This window comes from Rana temporaria, chromosome 9 (genome assembly GCF_905171775.1).
Source record: "Rana temporaria chromosome 9, aRanTem1.1, whole genome shotgun sequence".
NCBI lineage: Eukaryota > Metazoa > Chordata > Amphibia > Anura > Ranidae > Rana > Rana temporaria.
This window is the reverse complement of record NC_053497.1, coordinates 143,938,007-143,961,519: the sequence shown is the minus strand read 5'-3', so window position 1 is coordinate 143,961,519 and position 23,513 is coordinate 143,938,007. Positions and strand designations below refer to the sequence as shown.

The following is a 23,513-nucleotide window of genomic DNA, read 5'->3' as shown; positions in this document are numbered from 1 at the left end:
CTGCAAACCTACCAAGACATGGCCTTCCATCTAAACTGACAGGCCAGATAAGGAGAGCATTTATCAGAGAAGCAGCCAAGAGGCCCATGGTAACTCTGGAGGAGCTGCAGAGATCCACAGCTCAGGTTGGAGAATCTGTCCACAGGACAACCATTAGTCGTGCTCTCCACAAATCTGGCCTTTATGGAAGACTGGCAATAAGAAGTCCAGTTTGCGAGAAGCCATGTGGGGGACACAGCAAACATGTGGAAGAAAGTGCTCTGGTCAGTTGAGACCAAAATTGAACTTTTTGGCTTAAAAGCAAAACGCTATGTGTGGCAGAAAACTAACACTGCACATCACCCTGAACACACCATCCTTACCGTGAAACATGGTGGTGGCAGCATCATGTTGCGAGGATGCTTTTCTTCAGCAGGGACAAGGAAGCTGGTCAGAGTTCATGGGAAGATAGATGGACCCAAATACAGGGCCATCTTAGAAGAAACTTAGTGTCTTCATAAGACTTGAGACTGGGGTGGAGGTTCACCTTCTAGCAGGACAACGACCCTAAACATACAGCCAGAGCTACCATGGAATAGTTTAGACTGCATAGAAACCAGCTTCCAGGTTTTTTAGTTAAAGCTTAGGCCACATGTACACTGCTGCTGGTAAACTGACGTTTAGGAGCAGTTGGGCATTTTTTTCAACTGCTCCTAAACTTTCCTCTGTTATCTTATCAGTACATGTACACTGGGTCGTTTCTAGGCAGTTGAGTTTAGAAGCTTTTTTTGGAACCCAAATTTTTTTCGTTCAGAAGCTGTGTTTAGGGGCATTTCAAGCACTATACACAGCAACTCGCATTTAGTTAACAGACATTTTTAATTTTAAGCTAAAAAAAAAAAAAGCGACTAAACGTTTTTTTTAGATGCTGGTTTCCAGCTTTCAAGTTAAATCATTCAGGAGAGATTGAATAACGTCCCATGTACATGAAGCCTTAGCTGAAGGTAGAAGCTGATTGGGTATTATGCACAGCTGCACCAGATTTTGCGCCTTCAAGTTTTAGTAAATCAACCCCCGTGTCTACTTCCGTATGGTAAAGGATAGGCGCACCCCTCGGCCTCCATGACCCATCAGAAGGCCCATGAATTTTACCTGGTGGTAGGGAGCGTGCCTGAAGTCTTTTCTGTATTTGCACTGGTGTTCCAGGCTGAAGGAGGCATAGATTTTAAAATTTTAAAATTTTCCATAATTAAAGTAGGCATGGTCATACACATTTATACATTCATTATGTAAAAAGCAGCATGATTCTAAATTTTAAAAGTGAACATGTGCTTTGCCCATGCAGGACAAACCATTAATTTCCTTCTATTACAGTCTCATCAGCACTACATCATCACCTTCTCTTTTACCCACCACCATTCCACTACATCCAGGAATGGGGGAACATACGATTTACTCCCCTGCCTTATAACTGACAATGCTGGTGCTTGGCTGCCCAGTCACCCAATTATGTCACATGGAGGTGAGGAGAAATTCCACAGCCCTGTGTAAGCTGTAAGACAAGAGCGTACACAGGGCCTCTTCTCTTTGCTTCTGATGGAAAGGAGGGCCATACGTGGGGCTACCATTAAAGGTACCGTATTTATCGGCGTATACCGCGCATTTTTTTGCCCTGAAAATGGCAAAATCGTGGGTGCGCGATATACGCCGATACCCGCGCTGTGTTTGAACCACTGCGCCGGCATATACCGAGCGCAGTACACTCGGGTATAGTCGGGCAGGCTCGGCTCCTCTCGCGGTCACGTCCTTTACGCGAGAGGAGCCGAGCCTGCCCAACTATACCCGAGTGTACTGCGCTCGGTATATGTTGGTGCAGTGATTCGGACGACAGGCAGGACGCGATGGACGACGGGCAAGACACCGACGAGGGGCATCCAAACTTAAGTATTTTATTTTTTTTCCAGGAATTTTCCTTCAAGTTCGGGGGTGCGCGCTATACGCCGGGGCTCGTTATAGCCAGATAAATACGGTACATGTTTTTTCACCTTTATGCATTAAGGTGAAAAACCATCTGAGCATTAGCGCGCGCCCCCCTCCGAGCCCCTGATTACTTACCTGACCCCCTATGGCTTCTTGGCTCATTCATTGGTTGATTGAAAGCAGTGCAGCCATTGGCTCGCGCTGCTGTCAATCATATCCAATGACGCGGCGGGACAGAGTGATACAGTGAGCGGCTATAGCATCACCGGAGCGCGCCCGCAAGAATTTACCACCATGCAAGAGAGCTCCCATGAAGGGGGAGCCGCGACAGCTGCCGAGGGGCCCCAGAAGACCAGGATGGGGGCTGCACAGTGGAGGAAAGTAGAACATGTTTGTTATTTAAAAAAAAAAATCTCTAATGTTCCTTTAAAGTAAACTTGTCGTTTTTCCATAATTGCAAGCACAAGTCCAATGAAAGCTGACATAAAAAGGTCAGGATGGTGTCATCTGCCACCAGCGGTGATGGCTTTTAAGTTATTTGTTGTCTTGAGAATGTTTGGAACAAAAAGCAGTCCAGCAGCTCGCTCAATACTTTCTATGGGCACCAAGAAGCGCTCCAGGGGGATCTTTTCATCTACAGGACAGTTTGGCATGACGTAGGGTCTAAGTTCAATCTCCCCGTTGAATTTCTCCAAAACGGCTACCTTGAAGAAGTGTGTTGGGACAGCCACGTTGTTGGGGCCAATCACTTGGTATTTGACATACATTTTACCATCTGCTTCCATCCTAAAAATAAAAAAATGGTTGAGTGCGAGTCTATAGGCATGAGTAAAACTATTTCTTTAACGACTATTGAGGGACACAGGAATTCAGAGACTGGTGGGCTATACTTCTGACTACTGGATGCTGGCAACAAGAAAAAGTTTTGGATTAGGCCAGTGTAACCTACCCTACTTTTCAGCATGCTAGTGTACCTGGATAAAGAATAAATCCAGGCTTTGGCATGTTTTACATAGTTACATTATTCCAGCTTGATCCAATGTAACTATGCATATACCATACATGGACGATGTTGCTGGAAGCTGGATCTCACTGAAGTAGGCACTGCTACTGCAATGATCTCTATTGATGCCTTGTAAATACAGGAGGTCAGCCACTCAGCATGGGTGCAATTCAGAGAATGCTTTGCATTTTCTGAATTAATGCAAAGCATTCTCTGGAATAGGTGGAGAACATGACATCACCTCTTAATTCGGCACTAACAAAAAAAAAACATTTCAACCAATCAGGAATATTTCCCTTTACACACTATCACTATCAGGTCAGTCAAGTTCCTCCACCCCAAACTATCATCCATGTCTTTATGGACCTTGCTTTGTGCACTGCCATGTTGGAACAGGAAGGGGCCATCCCCAAACGGTTCCCACAAAGTTGGGAGCATGAAATTGTCCAAAATGTCTTGGTATGCTAACGCCGTAAGAGTTCCATTCACTGGAATAAAGGGGCCAAGCCCAACCCCTGAAAAACAACCTCACACCATAATCCCCCCTCCACCAAATGATTTGCACCAGTGCACAAAGCAAGATCCACAAAGACATGGATGAATACGTTTGGGGAGGAGAAACTTGACTGACCTCAACCAGATAGAACACCTTTGCAATGAATTAGAGTGGAGACTACGAGCCAGGCCTTCTCGTCCACATCAGTACCTGACTTCACAAATGCACTTCTGGAAGAATGGTCAAACCTTCCCATAGACACACTCCTAAACCTTGTGGACAGCCTTCCCAGAAGAGTTGAAGCTGTTGTAGCTGTAAAGGGTCGGCCAACTCACTATTGAACCCTACGGACTAAGACTGGGATGCCATTAAAGTTCATGTGTGTGTGTAAAGGAGGATAGACAGCGTGCACAGGACAAAAAGAATCCTGAAGACAACATTAAGCGACTTTAAGAAAAAAAAACCCAGAGCTGTGGTATACTTGATATTTTAGGACTGATGTAAAAAATGAGTGTGAGCCCTGGTTTCTCATGCAAAAGCAAATATTTCAGAATCGCTGTTAACTATTTATTACTGCAAAACTGTCAACGTAACTTGAACAGAACGGAAAATTGAATACTTACCTTTCCGTAATTTTCCTTTCCTGGTGCCTGACCATGGCAGCATACATATGGTTGGTTACTCCACCCCCAACCAACCCACAGGACCAATAATAACTCTTTTTAAAGAGTGTCAGCCTCCCCCATGCACCATTCTTGTAACTAGACTCAAACATTTAAGGATTATGGCAAGGGAGGGCGTATGCTGCCATGGAAGGCACCAGGAAAGGAAAATTACGGAAAGGTAAGTATTCAGTTTTCCTGGTGCCTTCCATGGCAGCATACATATGGTTAATAACTCGCTCACAGGGAGGGGAGCTGCCAAAATATTTTTTCTTTTGATTACAGATCAGACAGCTTATGAAGCCCCTCTGCTTCTCTTTTTTTTTTTTATGTCATGGGGAGCAAGTGCAACCAGGATTAGGCCATAGTAGGGCATGAATGAAGTAAGAGACAACCATTTTGCCGCCTGACAGAAGGTTTCTGGGAATAAATGCGCTACAGTTGCCCAGGAAAAAGCCATTCGCTGCGTAGAGTGAATACTCATTGATTTTGGAACCGGAGGATCACTAGCTTGATATGTCCCCCGAATGAGATGACGGATCCAACTTGAAAAGTTGTTCTTCGTGTTTATATATATATATATATATATATATATATATATATATATATATATATATATATATACATATCTGAATATACATAGAAATAAACCTAGTTCCTTCCCCTTTATGAACAAATATATATATATATACACACACACACACACACATATCCAGGCCGCTAGTAATACCTTGGGCCAGCTTCATAAAGGGAATGCATGAATCCATCAAGAAGAGAGATTTTTTCCTCTGTATGTTCCCTAGATGAGAGCTGCTGCCATAAGTGAATGTATCTAGACCTATAGACGAACCTCCAGGGTGCACCAAGATGGCGCCGACAGCATCATGAGGCTACTGTGCATGCGCCGATGACGTCACGCCCCCGCCCTCGGAGGGGATAAGCCAGGCACGGAGGACAGGCGCGAAGCGCCGTAGACGCCGCTGAGTCATGGGCATACAACCACTCGATTGGACCAGCCTCATACCCGGGGGTGAGTATAGCTCCACCTGCGTGCCGTGGTCGCAGCATAGCGACCTGCTTGTGGGCAGCGGAGCCCGGAGAAAAAGAGGGGATAGTGAGCCCCTACCATGTCCTTAGGCATAGATATAAAAAACAAAAAAAAACTCATAAGACCCTATAGTGTCTCTCTATTGACAGCAATAAGCAGGAAAAAAGAAAATAACACAGCCTTCGTGCCTTAATGCATCAGCATTTTGCAAAAACTCCCAGGATTGAATATAGCCGTGAGAGGCAGTCTTTACCTTGGAGCAGTTGTCTCATTCAAAAGATGGAGGAAATACCTGAACTCCAGACCCAGAAAAGATCCACAGAAAAATGGGTTCCCAAACTTTTTGGCGCCTTTAGCAGCCTAAGTTATGGGACTCCATATACAGGAGAGCATTAACCTGTAATGGTTGGGCCAACCTAGTGGCCTAGTAAGGGCTGAATCCAGGTGATCCATGACCCTGCAGGTTTGAGGACTGAAGAAAGAATGGTGCATGGGGGAGGCTGACACTCTTTTAAAGAGTTATATAATTGATCCTGTGGGTTGGTTGGGGGCGGAGTAACCAACCATATGTATGCTGCCATGGAAGGCACCAGGAAAATGTTTTGGTTAAGGTCCAATTTCAGGTTTCCATCTTGGATGTTCCTGTTTATTTTAGGTATAGTTGTATGTATTTGACTTACTTGGGTAAAAATAGGGGACCGCTGCACACATACACGTTTCTGTTACTCTTGGTTAGTGATCGGCAGTATTGCTCCAAGTTGTTCCAGGAATTCTGATTGAGATTTGGATTCTGAAAGAGTGAATGTTATTGTATCACATCAATTACTGATACAACTGGTCTTTGGAATTAGAAAATGCCTACATAAGAGTGTCCCGATTTAAGCACTTCCATACCAGGCCAATTCTGGCACTCCTCTCCTACATGTAATAATCATAATTTTTTTGCTAGAAAATTACTCAGAACCACCAAACATATATTTTTTTTTTTTAGCAGAAACCGTAGGAAATAAAGTGGCGGTCATTGCAACTTTTTATCTCGCACAGTATTTGCGCAATCATTTTTCAAACGCCTTTTTTTGGTTTCATGCATTAAAAAATAACAAAACAGAAAAGTTAACCCAATATTTTTTATAATGTGAAAGATGATATTACACCGAGTAAATAGATACCTGTCATGGTTTAAAATTGCGCACACTCATGGAATGGCGACAAACTTCGGTACTTAAAAATCTCCATAGCCGACGCTTTATTTTTTTTTACAGGTTACCAGTTTAGAGTTAGAGGAGGTCTAGTGCTGGAGTTGTTGCACACGCTCTAACGCACGCGCCGATACCTCACATGTGTGGTTTGAATGGCGTTTACATATGTGGGCTTTTTTTTTTTAATCACTTTTATTCCTGTTACAAGGAATGTAAACATCCCTTGTAATAGGAATCTGTAGTGACAGGTCCTCTTTATGGAGAGATGCAGGGTCAATAAGACTCCACATCTCTCCTCCAGGCTGGAAAAGCATGAGATCAGGAAACAAAATTACACCGATCTCATGCTGACAGACGCTATTGCGGCTTTGTTTACTTCTGGGTACCCAGGCGTGACATCATAACGTGGCGCTCAGGCCTCCAACGGTCATAGAGATCTCTTTTATCGCCGGAGAAGCACCAGACGCCCCTCCTCCCGCCGACTATAAGAACAATCAAGTGGCGGAACTGCCGCTATGATCACCATAAGGTGCGCAGAATCGCCAGCTGAAAAGGAGGATATCTGAAGGATGCCTCTAGCTGCAGGCATTATTCAGATATGACGTCCAGCAGTAGGGAAGTGGTTAAAGTAAGACTATACTCTCAATGCAGTCCCTGCATATACTGTATGTTTAAGGTCCCTTTTACACCAGCAGACCGAATGGGTTTGCCTGTCAGTTTTTTAGGCGGACCTGATTGGACCACACATTGTTCCCTATGGGGCGGCACCGGCCGGGGATCTGATCTGATAACATTTGCTTAAAATAGACATATGGCGATAAGTTCACCATCTATCCAGCGGATCAGATGACAATCATTTGGAAACTAACCGTCCCATAGAGAAGAGCGTGTTGTGTCCATGTCCGCACTACATAGCGAATCTTCTCTACCACCAGCTTCATTCACAACACTCATGCTGTGGTATGACGAGTTGGCAACCTGCGATCTGGGCTTGCCAACCCGCCATTTAAGAGCGGGAGGTCGCGGGCCACATCAGAGGGCTCCGCAGGCCACATGTGGCCCCCGGGCCACTGGTTGGCCACCCCTGCTCTATATTATTTAGTAACAAGTTATACAGAATTGGTCCCATGACAGAGCCCTGGTACACACCGCTCACAACTCTAGACCATTTAGAAAATATGCCATTATTCACCATGCTTCAACAACGCTCCTGCAACCAGTTTTCCATCCAGGCACATACCAAATCATCAGTGCCAAAAGTTCTCAATTTGTAAATTAATTTTTTTATGGGGTACTCTATTAAATGCCTTAGTAAAATCTAGCTATACTATGTCTACAGGCCTTCCTCTATCCAAAGTACAGCTTACCTCCTCATAGAATATTAAAAGGTTGGTCTGGCAAGAACAGTCTTTCATCAGTCCATGTTAGTTACTAATAATGATACTATTCTTATCAGCTAATTACTGAAAAGGGTCGCTTATCATTCCTTTCCATAGTTTACATACCATTGTTGTTAGGCTGATTGGTCTGTATTTGCTCGGAGTGTATGTATGTGTGTGTGTATATATATATATATATATATATATATATATATATATATATATATATATATATATATATATATATATATATATATATATATATATATTTTTTTTTTTTCCTTCTCTCTCTCTCGATCGAAATTTCTTCACGTCAAAATTTTCAAGTCGTTTTTGAACACTGGTTTCTGTCGGCCACAAGGGTACATTCAATATATTGTTGTACTGAACAGAATATAGGAGAAGAATGTAATTATTACAGTTGCCTTCTCTCTGTCACTTGTGACCAACTTCCTCTGATCATCCTTTATTGGGTCAATATGTTCTCATCTCAGGGTTTTATTATGAATATATTTGAAAACATTTTTGGGGATTTATTTTTTTACTCTCCTCAGCAATGTGCCTTTCATAATCTATTTTAGTTGCCTTGGTCGTGCTCTTGCATCTTACTGCGTCTATGGTCACACACAGCTCAGAAGTGTTTGTGCACAGGTGCCTCCTTGGCCCCTGGCTTGCTGAGGAAGCAACCCGAGGCAGGATGGACAGCGCCAGCAGGGGATTTCCAAAATGGAGGTTAGAACACTGCTCTGTGCAATATTGTTGCACAGATAAGGTAAGTTCACAGCGTCTTCCCGCAGGGATGTAGTCCCAAGGGAGGGGGCGAGCATGCTGACTAACCCCCAGCCAGAACGGCTCGGATGATGGGGCAAGCGTACTGGGGAAGAACAGGAAGTGAGAAATTCAGACAAAGAAAAAAAAAACATTTAGAAGGGAAATCGAAGGAAAGGGTAAATGAACCAACAATGCACTAGCTTAAAGGAATCTATTTAGAAAATAAAAAATGAACTGTTACAACCCCTTTAACCTCTATTAGTTTACCAATAAAAAATGTATTCTTTAATATCACTTATATCACAAAAGTCCGACCGTGTGTACAAGGCATGAGAGTTGGCGTTAGCTAATTTCTGATCAAAGAGCAATATCACTGACCTGCGGGTACACATTACTTAGTATGAAAGTTTCATCCATGGCCTGCTGGCTCCACTTATGATTGGCTGCTGCTGCCAAGTGTCCCCGGTCAAATCCACTCCTCTTGAAATCAGAGTTTGTGGCCCGGTGATAAGGGTGTACGGACTCATCTTCTCTGAAGTTACAGCGACTCCGATCCGCCATGCCCTGTATGCGCTCACCGTTCAGTTGTTCTAGAACCCACGCTGGGCCACGCAGCCTGGGGTCATAGCTGAGCATGTGTGACTGGCGAGTCTTAAGCTGGCTGAAGCCTGGCAATCCGAATTTAGTGATGCCAGAAACAGGGGGGAGGGACACCTCTGATGCCGCCTGTACAATTGGATAGGAGGAATCAGATCCAGACTTGTCATGTAGTCTCCAATTAGTTACCCCTGCACCCAGCACAGCACCAAATGCCAGGGATACCCCCGAAACCAGAATCTGCCTTCTAAATCTCATTTTCAAGCTAGCAGAAAGTGTTCCGCCACCGTCACGTCTTCCTTATACAAGTAGGAGAAGAGGAAACATTCTTCAGTCCTGTTCCTGCAAAACAAAGAATCACAATGTATATTTTCCTCGTCTCAGACAAACCCCCATGACATGCAGAGAAAAGATTTACTTACAACCTTGCTGTATGCCCCAATTAAAGATCAACTCAACACACTGTAATGCCGCGCACACACGATCGGAATTTCTGATTAACCACTTGCTTACTGGGCACATAAACCCCCTTCGTTTCCAGGCGAAATTTCAGCTTACGGCACTGCGTCGCTTTAACTGACATTTGCGCGGTCGTGCGACGTGGCTCCCAAACCAAATTGATGTCCTTTTTTCCCCACAAATAGAGCTTTATTTTGGTGGTATTTGATTACCTCTGCGGTTTTTATTTTTTGCGCTATAAACAAAAAAAGAGCGACAATTTAAAAAAAATATATATATTTTTTACTTGTTGCTATAATAAATATCCCAACTTTTTTTCAAAAAAACTATTTTTTTTCTCAGTTAAGGCCGATACGCATTTTGACGTATTTTTGTAAAAAAATATTAAAAAATTGCAATAAGCGACTGGTTTGCGCAAAAGTTATAGCGCCTACAAAATAGGGGACAGAATTATGATTTGTTTTTATTAATTTTTTTTTTACTAGTAATGGCGGCGATCTGCGATTTTTATTGGGACTGCAATATTGCGACGGACGTATCGGACACTTTTGACACAAATTTGGCGCCATTCACATTTATACAGCGATCAGTGCTATAAAAATGCACTAATTACTGTATAAATGTGACTGGCAGGGAAGGGGTTAACACTAGGGGGTGAGGAAGGGGTTAAATGTGTATCCTAGGTGTGTTCTAACTGTGTGGGGGGAGGGGGGTGACTGGGGGAGGTGACCGATGCTGTGTCCCTATGTACAAGGGACACAGATCGGTCTCCTCTCCTCTGACAGCACGTGGAGCTCTGTGTTTGCACACAGAGCTCCACGTCCCTGCTGTCTTACCAACGATCGCATGTACCCAGCGGACATCGCGGCCGCCAGGTACACGCATCGGGTCCCCAGCGATGCGCCGGGATAGTGTTTACCCACTGCACGCCCCCCAGTGGCGCGCGCGGGTAATGCTTTCAAATGACGTCCAAAGAAGTCCAGTTGGCACCTGAGAGCCACGCTGTTGACGTCTTTTGTCAATAGCGCGGGTCTCAAGTGGTTAAAAAAGTCAGTCTGTGTTTAGAAATAGAACACGTTTTATTTTTTTCCGATGGAAAAAAAAAACGATAGGAAATTCCTATTGCCTGTGTGCAACTTCAAAGGAGAAAAAACCCCAGCATGATCAGAATCAAGTCGACGCATGCTCGGAAGCATTGAACTTCATTTTTCTTGGCTCGTCGTAGTGTTTTACGTCACCGCATTTTGGACGATCCGAATTTGGTCTGACATTGTGTATGCAACGAAAAATGCCATCGGAAATTCAACCCAGTTTATGTGAGAGGTATTTTATATCTGCCTATAGTTCTGCTTTAACAACAATCCCATTTATTATCAGAATAAAACCTATTAGGAAAAATAATATACAGTCTACACATCTGGTCATATGACTTATTTTAACCACTTGCTTTCCAGGGCAATTTGTTTATCTTTTTTACATACATGTTAAAATCAGCCATGTTTGCTAGAAATTTGCATAGAAGCCCCAAACATTATAGATTTTCTGAAAGCAAAGGCATTGGAGAATAAAATAGTGGCTTTTCATTTTATGTCACATGATATTTCCAGAGCCATTTACCAAATGCAAATTTTAGGGAAAAAATACACTTGAAATAAAATTTAGTGCACACAATTACAAAATAATATTGTAAAATATAAGTACAGTGGAATCTTGGATAATGAGCATAATCCGTTCCAGGAGAATGCTTGTAATCCAAAGTACTCGCATATCAAAGCGAGTTTTCCCATTGAAGTCAATGGAAACTAAAATAATTTGTTCCACATTGACTTCAATGGCATGCAATACCACATGCTGCCAGAGACGGGGGGTGCTGGAGAGCCTCGGAAACAGCTGGAATGGCCCGAGGACAGTTTAGCTGACCTCGGAAAAGACTCCGTTCACAAGCCTTTCCAAGGTCAGCTGAACGGTCCTCGGGCTTTCCGTGCATTTCCGAACGGTGGCGATCGGCGGTCCCCCACCTTAGGCCAAACGCGGTACTGCACACCGCTTTGGCCTGAATCCTGCTCGTTTTGCAAGAAAACACTCGCAAACTGAGTTAGGATTTTAGGAAATACAGTGCTTGTATTGCGAAACGCTCGTTAACCGCATTACTCGCAATCCGAGGTTACACTGTAATGATGTTGCATCAACTAAATAGATACCAAACATGTCAAGATTTAAAATTCTGCACGCCTGTGACATGGCGACAAGATTCGGTACCTAAAATCGTCCATAGGCGATGCTTAAAAAGCCTTTGCAGGTTATTAGTTTAGAGTTACATGTGAGCTATGTTGCTAGAATTGCGCCAGGGCCGATAATGGTCGGGTTCAGCAGGAGCTGGACAACTTTTGGCCCGTGTATACAACTCCCTGTCTCACCACTGGCTTCTGTTGAACAGGCACGCTGGAAAACCAGCATCAGAGCAGCCAATGGCGGTCCCCCTTGCTGAACACAATAACATAGCAATAGCTTGTGTTAGTACAACAATCTGTTCGTCTTTTTTTCGTTCAGCCTGCTGGGTTTACCAAATAGAAACTTATATAGTGTGTACCAGGCTTTATAGCTCTCACCCTGACATTTACAGCAATACCTCACACGTGTGGTCACAATCACTGTTTACATATACACCTACATGCACATTTAGGGGGAACAGGGGCACTTTCAAATGTTTAAAAAAATAATGTTTACACTTTTTTTTTCATTTAAACTCTTTCCGCCAGCTGTACGCATATATAGGTCTTGGTGGGCTTTAACAGTGAGAGGCCGCATATATGAGGCCCTATGTAAACATCTTTCTGTGCTGACAGTGTGCACTTAGCACAGAGACTGCATATTTGTGATCGGGAGCTTTCTGATCATGCAACAGCCAATAACAGTTTTCATGTGATTGGAATGCCCACCTCCACCTCCTGGCATTTAGAACCTCTTAAAGGGCTGGGAGACATTGGCAGGAAGGGGTTAACTTTATTGCTATCACAAACCCCCTTGTGATAGCTTTGGACAGTGACGGGTACTCTTTGTGGAGACTTCCAAGGGTCTTATAGCCCCCGATGTCTTCCCTGCCCTCCTGTTAACAACCAGGAACGACAGCTCTGAAGCCAGAAGTAAAACAATCCTCCTTAACTCTGGCTTCATTCATCATAGAGGAGATGGGGGAACAGATGTTTATTCATCTTTTCTGTGGGCACCTGGCCCAACAGCTCACTGTGGTACCTGGCTCCTCGATGCAATGGGAGAGCCCAGGAACCACTGTGGGGGGCCCTTCTGAGCGCAGTAAAAGTGGTCAGACATCTATGAAGCCACTTGATCACTTTTACAAGAAAGTTGATCGCCGGCTCTAAAATTTGATATATAAATGCATATATAGCATGTATAGCAAGTGGTTAAAGTGGTTGTAAACCCACTCTGACAACTTGCACCTAAAGGTGGGCCTAGATTGAAGGGTCACTAAAGGAAAAATTTGTCTTTGCTGAAATGACTGTACAGGGTATAGAGACATAATAGTTAACTGATTCCTTTTAAAAATGATTAAAAATAGATAAAAAACAATCATATAATGTACCTGCAGTTTAGTTTAGTTTTTGCTGTTGTTTCCTGGTTCTCTGATGTACAGAGCCAGAGAGCCAATAGAGGGCAGTGATACTTTGTAAAACGAAACTGGATTGGTGCTGTGGGGTTTTAGACACACAGTAATCACACCTCCTTGATTAGTCACCACAGTGAGAAATCTCCCAGTACTGTGGTGATCAGGAAACAGACAACCAGGAAGTGTCCAGAACAGAGAGGAATTACAGCAACATCAAAGCAAAAACGAACAATGAGGACATAAAACCAGGACTGCAGTAAGGTAAAGGAAGCTATTTAGCTAAAAAAAAAAAATTCCTTTAGTGAGCCTTTAAGGCTTACCTGTAGGTGCAAGAAATATCTCCTTAACCTATATGGTTAAGAAGATATTTGCAGAAAACACTGCATCAATGTCTATGGCGCATGCACGCCGTAGACAACGGCACAGGTGCACTGAGCGTGCCGGTTTTCTGATCCCAGTGTCTTCACTGGTCCCCTCTGTGTTCTGGAAGCTGTGTGTCTCCCAGAAGACAGCAGGGGCACAGAGTAGGCACCAGGAAGTGGCGTTGATCACCAAGATCTATGCCAGGAAGTGGGAGCAAATACCTGTATTAGGCTGGGTTCACACTACGGTTTTCCCGTCCGTCAGCCGCATACGATTTCAGTATTGAAAACGTATGGGCCCGGACGGGAAAACGTATAGATAGAGAATGCATTGCAAATCGTATGCACTCAGATGCATCCGGGTGCGTACGATTTGCTGGCAAAACGTTTTTTAAACGTCCGCAAAACCGTGTTCAACCACGGTTTTGCGGTCGTTTTTAAAACAGTATGGCAACCGCATACGTTTTCCTTTAACATTAATGTCAATGGAAAACGTACATATGTGCGGTGCCATACGTTCCCGTCCGTTTCAGCCGCATACGTTTTTTCATATAAATCGTATGCGGCTGACGGACGGGAAAACCGTAGTGTGAACCCAGCCTTATACAGGTATCTGCTCCCCCCTGAAAGGTGCCAAATGTGACACCGGAGGGGGAGAGGGTTCCAAAAAGTGGAAGTTCCATTTTTGGGTGGCACTCCACTTTAAGTATTGCCATTCCATGAGCATGACATTTTAGGTATCCATTTACTTGGTGTAACATAATCTTTTTTTTTTTTTTTGGAAAATATTGTGTTTTGTTTTTTTAATTCATTTGTTTTTTTCCCCCCCCTTTAAAAAAAAATTGCATTTGAAAAACTACTGTGCTAATATGGTGTCACATAAAGAAATTGAAGAAAACAAATCTGAAAAATCCTTCAAAGTAGCTCTAAAACAAAGGAGATTATAGGAGTCCCACAATCATGAAAAATGAAAGGTTTATTTACAACTTGTATAAGTCTCAAAAGCAACAGTCTCCAGGTTGTCAGTTCTGTGATGCAACACAGTACAGTGTGATGAGAGAGTGGGTAACCGCTCAAAGAGAACCAGGCAATCTGATACTGTATCGCTCTCTTACCATAACCCAGAGGGATATATGGGACGTGCAGATAAACAGATGATCCGTCAGCTGTGGAGGGGAGGAAGGACGCTGTCAGACAACCTGGAGACTGTTGCTTTTGAGACTTATACAAGTTTTAAATAAACCTTTCATTTTTCATGATTGTGGGACTCCTATAATCTCCTTTGTTTTAGCGCTACTTTGAAGGATTTTTCAGATTTGTTTTCTTCTTTCATACCACTCCTGGTGTGCACGTCCTTTTAGCTGCCAATCAACGTTGATTTTTAATATATGATTTGTTTACATCTTTCAGTTACACATGCTTTTAGGTGTAATTTTACACTGGGACATTTTTTGGCGCTGTCTTTGTTTTGTTTGTCATAAAGAAATTGAAACAATTGCCAGTTTATTCCCTAGGGTCTCTGCAATTTTTTTAAAACAATTGGCAGTTTATTCCGTAGGGTCTCTGCTAAAAAAAAAAAACAACAATTGCCAGTTTATTCCCTAGAATCGCTGCAATTTTTTTAAAACAATTGCCAGTTTGTTCCCTAGCGTCTCTGCTAAAAAAAAAAAAAAAAAAAAAAAAGTATAATATATATATTATACACACACTATATAATATGTGTAATACAAGTAATTTTCTAGTAAAAAAATAAATAAATAATAAAATAAAGAATATGTAAAAAAAAGTGTCAGCAAAAGCCTTCTCTTCGCATTGCAGCACATTTAGATAAATACAATTTGTCAAATGTTTTCATGTAGTGTCCAGTCATGCTGAGACTTGTAGTTCCATTAATATACTATCTATGAGATGGTGCTACTCTTGTTACAGTGCACAGCATGGACCTTTGACTTGTATGCCCTTGACTTGATAGAAGGAAGTTGGAACAAACACCCAGATATCTATTTCTATACCAGCAGATAAAAAATACCCAATATAAAAAGACTAATAACAGTAATTGTAGACTGGAGAGGAAGTAAGGTTGTAAAATACACAAACCACATGACTATACTCACAGAAGATCTGTCAATCGATGAGAGAAGTAGAATGGATACAAGTCATGCTGAAGGAACAAGAGAGACATGTCACAGGAAACCTCATACCTCCACCTTAATAAGATCACCACCATCTAGTGGACATTTGTAGAATTGCACGTCAAGAAAATAATGTGTTATGATTTTGATCATTGCTGTATCTTTAATAAGTAGGGTTGTCCCGATACCACTTTTTTGAGACCGATTTCAAGTACCGATACTTTTTTTCAAGTACTCGCCGATATCGAATACCGATACTTTTATTTTAATGTCATGTGACAGAATTTTTTTTTTTTTTACTATTTTTTTTTTAGTGATTTTTTTTTTTTTTTAGTAGGGGGGGGGGGGGGGTCGTGGATTGTCAGTGTGTGTGTTTTTTTCTATTATTATTATTATTAATAATTACATTTTATTTTTTAATTTATTGCAATTTTTTTTTTAATTAGCCCTGTTGAGGGGCTTTGGTGAGATATCAGGGGTCTAAACAAACCTCTGACATCTCCGCTTTAAGACAGAGAAAAGGGACTAGGGACACAGATTCCCCTACCTCCGCTCTCCATCCTGACAAATTGAGGGGGGAAGAGTGGCAAGGAGGGGGAGCGGCATGGATGGGGAGAAGACGGCACGGAGGGGGAGAACACATCACAGGGGGAGAGCGGCACCGAGGGGGAGCGGCATGGATGGGGAGAAGACAGCACGGAGGGGGAGAACACATCACGGGGGGATAGCGGCACCGAGGGGGAGCGGCATGGATGGGGAGAAGACGGCACGGAGGGGGAGAACACATCACGGGGGGATAGCGGCACCGAGGGGAGAACACATCACGGGGGGAGAGCGGCACAGAGGGGGAGCGGCATGGATGGGGAGAACACATCACGGGGGGAGAGCGGCACGGAGGGGAGAGGCATGGACGGGGAGAAGACATCACGGAGGGGGATCGGCACGTACGGGGAGAAGACATCACGAGGGGAACAAGACAGCACGGGTGAGAAGACATCAGGGGGGGGGGGGGAGAAGACAACACAGAGTAGACTTGTAACTCCCCCCACCACCCGATACCTGACTGTACAAGTATCGGGTGAAGCATCGGAGCATTGCCCCCGAGTACAAGTACTCGGGAAATGCTTGGTATCGGTCCCGATACTGGTATCGGTATCGGGACATCCCTATTTATAAGCAATAATATAATAAAAATAAATCTCATCCGGGTATACAAATGTTAGATATGTTAAACAGCCCAGAGTAATTTGTAAAAATAGGATTTTTTCGTCATACTTCCCTGTAAAAATCCTTTTCTTTGAGTACATCATGGGAAGCAGAGTCAGGCTAATATTCATTACCTGTTGGGTTATACTTCATCATCAGGTGAACGACACTGGTAGGTAGGGATGAGGTCCGGTGTGTTCGCACACACCACATGCAGAGCCCACCAGGAAGTCGGCACTGCGCTGCGCCAATCACAGGCAGTGAGACATTTCCCAATCTCTGCAGGCAGCCAGGCATCGGGACATTGTCTCACTGCCTGTGAGTAGCGCAGCGCCGTGCCGACTTCCTGGCGGGCTCAGCACGTTGAGTGTGCGAACACACCGGAGCTCAACCCTACTGGTAGATCAAAGATCTTTAGACAGGAAGTGATCCCCTATATAACACCTCCCATACAGGAAGCACATCAGTTTTGTAGCAAGCACTGAGTCCTTAAAAAAAGAAGCGAGGGACCTCTGTGTCCCATGATGTACTCAAAGAAAAGGATTTTACAGGTAAGTATGACAAAAAAAAAATGCTATTTTCTATTTCATACATCAGGCTAATGAGACGTCCCAGCGCAATAGCCTTGAGACACCCTGCCAAACAGTAGGCACCATTTTTCATACGGCAGCCCGCAGCTGCCGAAAGCTGAATCCTCGGCTGCTTGAACACCCACTTGATAAACTTTTGTGAAAATATGAAAAAAGGGGAGAGTGTCGCCTCTTTTAAAATAGGGGTACAAGGAGTAAAAATTGTGCCTACATCCCATTGAATATAGAAAATGATATGACCACAAATATTTGACAACTTTTAGGTGCTTGGGGCCAATAAAGGTCAATATTTGGGTCAGGGGTTGGGGGAAAGGGGATTTTGGGGGGGACTTTTCGCGGCACTGATACAAACAATCTGGTAAAAGGTATCGATATTTATTTAACAAAGAAAATACAAATATAATACAAAAGAAAATTTAAGAACAATCCCCACATTATACATCAGAAAGTCATTAACAGACTGTGTCTTAGTGGAATCGATGACCTCGACCGGTTTCGCGGTTTTACCGCTTCTTCAGGAGGAGATTATGTTCTAAAGGGTATGTATAAACAAATGAATAAACAAGCAGAACATACAAAATATGTATACATTGTGTATAATTCAAAACAGCGCATTATACAGTGGAGCAAAGCACTCACCCAGGTTGGTCATATGGTCAGACGTGGAGCCTGGCAAAAGCCTTCTGTGGCGCGTGGAGGGGGATATTTTTATTTAGACGGGCTCTATTAGGATAAGGAATAGAATGAGTAATATGTATAAGGGGGGATGGTCGGTTAATTATTGAGGTATGGATCACCAGGGGGTGAAGGAGGTGTGTAAGTGACCAAACAGGACAAAAGAACAAAGAAGGGGGGGGGAAATGAAGAAAAAAGGAGGAAAAAAGGAGGAAGAAAGGAGAAAGAAAGAAGAAAAGGAAGGAGGGGGGGGGAAGAAAGACTGGGGGGAGAGGAGGATTGAATGGGGAGGTCAATGAGGTAAGGAATAGACAAGGAGAAAAGGGGGACCAGGAGGGTAGGGAAGGGGAGCCTCCAAGGATTGGGAGTGACTTTATATTAGCACAGGGTTGGGGTCACGGAAGAAGGGGGGGGGCGCAGGAGGGGGATGGGGAAAGAAAAAAGGGAAGGGGAAGGGAGAAGTGGGAAAAGGGAAAGGGGGAAGTAAGGGAAGGGGGGGAGGACAAAAAGAGGGACGGGAAAGAAGTTTTGGAACGGGGCAGGGGGAAAGAGGAAGTGGGAGGGAGGGGGGAGGGGGAAAAAAAGGAGGGGTTATTAGTAGAAAGGAGAAAAGAAGAAGAGAAGAAAAGAGGGAGAGGGAGGGGGGGGAAAGTGGTGAAGGAGCAAGAGGATATTGGTTGAAAGAGGAAAAGTAGGCAGTGACCATAAAAAGGGGGAATGTAAGGGAAAGGGAAGGGGGAAAAAAGAGCAAGAGTGTTAGTGAGGTGTGAAGGTAAAAAAGGTGAAAAAAGGGGAAGGGGGAGAGGGCTAGTGAGGAAAAAGAGGGGGGATTTAACTGTGATCGGGGATTAAAAAAAATTAAAAGGGGAAAGGAAATTTAAAGGGGAGGGGAAGGAAAAGGGAGAAATTGGGGGGCCAGTGGGAAGCACCAATATATACACATCAAGAGTGCGGTGTTGCATGAAAGATTGTGAAAAATGAAATTCAGTAAAAAAGTGGTAAATTAAAAGGATCTATCACCAAGCACCTTACTAAAGTTAAAAGTACCCATCACCAGGATAACCAATCAATAATAGGAAAGTTCCCCATAGGGGCCTTACCATCAATACATTAATAATACGCAAATTACTGGGGCACAAGGAATAAGGTAGAATCAGCCTTATGTAGTAGCTTTACATTGCCAGGATAAGGGCAATCGCTGTACAGTCGGTCCAACTGAGGAGTCCAAAGGAGGAGATATTTATCCATAGAGGCAATTACCAGATCAAGGGTAGAGCAGTCTTAGTGACAGGCATCATGTGTACTCACCTCGAATGCAAGACATTCACATGTGTCCCCAGGGAGAGCGTCCGTGCTAACTCACAGAAGCGGCTGTGTAAGCCGCTTTTGTAAGTATCCCTGGACGGCGTGTGACGTCATCGAATTGCGACGCCGCCGCCGTCCAACGTCCCACCAACCCCTGCACGTGCGTGCGTGGGTGTGTAGCTGCTGACCCAATGGCAATGCGCCAGGTCATAGGCTACAAACTGAGAGCTCCAATTGGTGCTCACAGCCGGGGACGACACACCACGCGCCAATAGGAAGGGAAAAAAACAGGTGCACGGCCCAATCAACCAGCCAGGGTGTCTGAGCTCCAAGAATTCGCTGTATTGTAAACAAAAGTACATAGACATTTGCATTGCATGTAAAATGATACACATATTCAATACTAGATATATATAAATAGTGTGGGATTACCCCATCACAATGCTTGGCTGTTAGTTCAGAGTTAAGGGTCCTTTTTGCCAAGATAGGGTATGGAGATAACATCACAAAATTACCCTCTAATGTCCATATATATATGTATATATATTTTTTGGGGGCAGATAGACGCCTCCGCATTAATGCCACAACCTATTTAGGGATAATTGGCAATTAGGACATCAGTGTGTTTTTCCAAATGGAAGGAAAGACACCGGAAAAAGGGGGGGAAAAAAAGGGGGGGGAGAAAAACAGGGGGGAAAGGACCGCTATCTAGGGGGCTGGAGAAGGATCTCAATACTAGCGTAAGAAAGATTTGTAGGAGTTCATTTCATTTAATCCTGGAAAGGTTGTGGCATCGAGATGCTCGATCCACAGACATTCTTTCTGTAAAATAGTCCTATTCCAGTCTCCACCCCGTGGATGTTGTGGAATTATTTCCAAGATAAAAAACCTTACGACAGAGAGGTCATATCTATGATATAGTCCAATATGACGCCCTACTGTTGTTAATTTCCCTACATTTGAATCGTAAAGATGGTCACCCATACGTTGCCGAAATTCTCTAAAGGTCTTGCCTATATAAAAGGCTCCACAAATACAAATCATAAGATAAACAATACCCTTCGTGCCACAATTGGCAGAGAATGGGGGGTAAAAGTCCTTGCCATTGGGTAACAGAAAATGATCGCCCTCCATCACCCATGGGCATCTTGAACAGCTGCCACATCTGTAGGTGCCCCTGGGTGATGTGTGCGCTGTATCTTCCGTAGTGTAATGACTATTGGTCAGTCGGTCGCGTAGTGAATAAGCCCGACGAAATACCAGTTCGGGTTGTTGTTTAACATATTTCTTCAGAATATTGTTTTCAGCGAGGATATGCCAGTTAGCTTGCAATATGTTGCGTAAATCATTATGATGTGCAGAGTACGTTGTTCCCACTGGCCCCCCAATTTCTCCCTTTTCCTTCCCCTCCCCTTTAAATTTCCTTTCCCCTTTTAATTTTTTTTAATCCCCGATCACAGTTAAATCCCCCCTCTTTTTCCTCACTAGCCCTCTCCCCCTTCCCCTTTTTTCACCTTTTTTACCTTCACACCTCACTAACACTCTTGCTCTTTTTTCCCCCTTCCCTTTCCCTTACATTCCCCCTTTTTATGGTCACTGCCTACTTTTCCTCTTTCAACCAATATCCTCTTGCTCCTTCACCACTTTCCCCCCCTCCCTCTCCCTCTTTTCTTCTCTTCTTCCTTTCTCCTTTCTACTAATAACCCCTCCTTTTTTTCCCCCTCCCCCCTCCCTCCCTCCCACTTCCTCTTTCCCCCTGCCCCGTTCCAAAACTTCTTTCCCGTCCCTCTTTTTGTCCTCCCCCCCCCCCTTCCCTTACTTCCCCCTTTCCCTTTTCCCACTTCTCCCTTCCCCTTCCCTTTTTCCCTTTCCCCATCCCCCTCCTGCGCCCCCCCCTTCTTCCGTGACCCCAACCCTGTGCTAATATAAAGTCACTCCCAATCCTTGGAGGCTCCCCTTCCCTACCCTCCTGGTCCCCCTTTTCTCCTTGTCTATTCCTTACCTCATTGACCTCCCCATTCAATCCTCCTCTCCCCCCAGTCTTTCTTTCCCCCCCCCCCTTCCTTTTCTTCTTTCTTTCTCCTTTCTTCCTCCTTTTTTCCTCCTTTTTTCTTCATTCCCCCCCCCCCTTCTTTGTTCTTTTGTCCTGTTTGGTCACTTACACACCTCCTTCACCCCCTGGTGATCCATACCTCAATAATTAACCGACCATCCCCCCTTATACATATTACTCATTCTATTCCTTATCCTAATAGAGCCCGTCTAAATAAAAATATCCCCCTCCACGCGCCACAGAAGGCTTTTGCCAGGCTCCACGTCTGACCATATGACCAACCTGGGTGAGAGACACAGTCTGTTAATGACTTTCTGATGTATAATGTGGGGATTGTTCTTAAATTTTCTTTTGTATTATATTTGTATTTTCTTTGTTAAATAAATATCGATACCTTTTACCAGATTGTTTGTATCAGTGCCGCGAAAAGTCCCCCCCAAAATCCCCTTTCCCCCAACCCCTGACCCAAATATTGACCTTTATTGGCCCCAAGCACCTAAAAGTTGTCAAATATTTGTGGTCATATCATTTTCTATTTTGTGAAAATATGCCCTGAAGGACCAGGTAGCAGCCTTACAAATCTGACCCACAGATACCTGATGGAGAAAAACCCCTGGTAGAATGAGCTCTCACCCTAAAGGGTAGGAGCTTTCCGTTTCAGACCTTAGGCCTGAATGACCAATTGATGGACCCAATTGGCAATGGAAGCTTTGGAAGCTGTCTGCCCTTTCTTGGGTCCTTTTAGTAAAACAAAAAAAGACAAAAAAAAAAAAAAAAAAAAAACGAGTCTGATCCTCGGATCTCCGCGGATCTAGACAAATAAACCTTGCTTGACCAGACAACATCCAAAGACTGAAGTCGTCTCTCTTCTGCCGAACGAGGCTGAGAGAAAAAGAAGGCAAAATAATGTCCTGATTTAAATGAAAGGCCGACACCACTTTTGACAAAAAGGATGGAACAGTCCGTTGCACGACTCTGTCGTGGTGAAGGATCAAGTACGCCAACTTCTAGCCGAGGTGATAGCCATCAGGAGTGATAGCAAGTCTAATGGAATTTCCTTAATAGGTTCAAATGGTTGCTTCTGTAGCACAGACAGTACCAAGTTCAAGTCCCAAGGACACATCGGTGACCTAATAGGGGGAAGCAAATGAGTTGCCCCCTGCATAAAGGTTTGGATCAGTGAATGGTAGGCTAGAGGCCTTTGGAAGAGTAGGTGATAGGCCCGAACTTGACCTCTGATTGTACTCAAAGACAATTTAATTTCTACAGCTGACTATAGAAAAGAGAATTCTCCCAATCACGTATTTTTGTGGATGCCATTTTTTTGGCTTCACACCAAGCAATATAAGTCTTCCAGACCTTATGATAAATCTTTCTAGTGACAGCTTTTCTAGCATTCACTAGGGTAGACACCATTGGTCCCGAGATGCCACGGTCCTTCAACACTCTGGCTTTAATAGCCATGCCGTCAAATTTAGAGAATGTAAATTGGGGTGGAATACAGGACCTTGAGACAGTAGATTGGGGTGCTGTGGAAGCGTTCATGGTCCATCCTTTGTCAGTCTGACAATCTTTGGGAACCAGGGCCTTCTGGGCCAAGCTGGTGCCACCAGAATGACTGGGACCCCCTCTCTCTGAATCCTGTGCAACAAAGTGGAAGGGGAGGGATTGGAGGGAAAGCATGAACCAGGGAGTACTGGCTCATGGAACTATCAGAGCATGTGCTCCAATTGCCAGAGGATCTCTTGTCCGAGAGACAAACTGCTTTAGTTTGTTGTTGAAGCTGAATGCTAGAAGGTCAACCTCTGGCCATCCCCAATGTTGGCAAATTTTCCTGGAACACCTCTGGGTGTAGGGACCATTCCCCTGGGCAGATCTGCTGACAGCTGAGATAATCTGCCTTCCAGTTTTCTACTCCCAGGATATGGACTGCTGATATAATTGACACACATCTTTCTGCCCAGGCAAGTATGTAGTTCACCTCCTTTAGAG

The 23,513-nt window shown here is 43.9% G+C and overlaps 1 protein-coding gene across 2 annotated transcripts; it reads right to left on the bottom strand.

The window, feature by feature from the left end:
• Nucleotides 1-2,270: 2,270 nt before the first annotated feature.
• Nucleotides 2,271-15,782, bottom strand: ENDOG (endonuclease G). 2 transcript variants are annotated; one of them, XM_040324719.1, is made up of 5 exons: nucleotides 15,675-15,782; nucleotides 8,896-9,456; nucleotides 5,849-5,958; nucleotides 2,448-2,745; nucleotides 2,271-2,309 (listed from the first exon to the last, which is right to left on the bottom strand). In XM_040324719.1, the coding sequence occupies exons 2-4, from the start codon at nucleotides 9,370-9,372 to the stop codon at nucleotides 2,463-2,465; spliced, it is 870 nt and encodes a 289-aa protein (XP_040180653.1). In that variant the 5' UTR covers nucleotides 9,373-9,456; nucleotides 15,675-15,782; the 3' UTR covers nucleotides 2,271-2,309; nucleotides 2,448-2,462. The 2 variants fall into 2 exon arrangements, with proteins under 2 accessions (XP_040180653.1, XP_040180652.1); XM_040324718.1 differs by lacking the exon at nucleotides 2,271-2,309 and having other exon boundaries at nucleotides 2,316-2,745.
• Nucleotides 15,783-23,513: the final 7,731 nt, after the last annotated feature.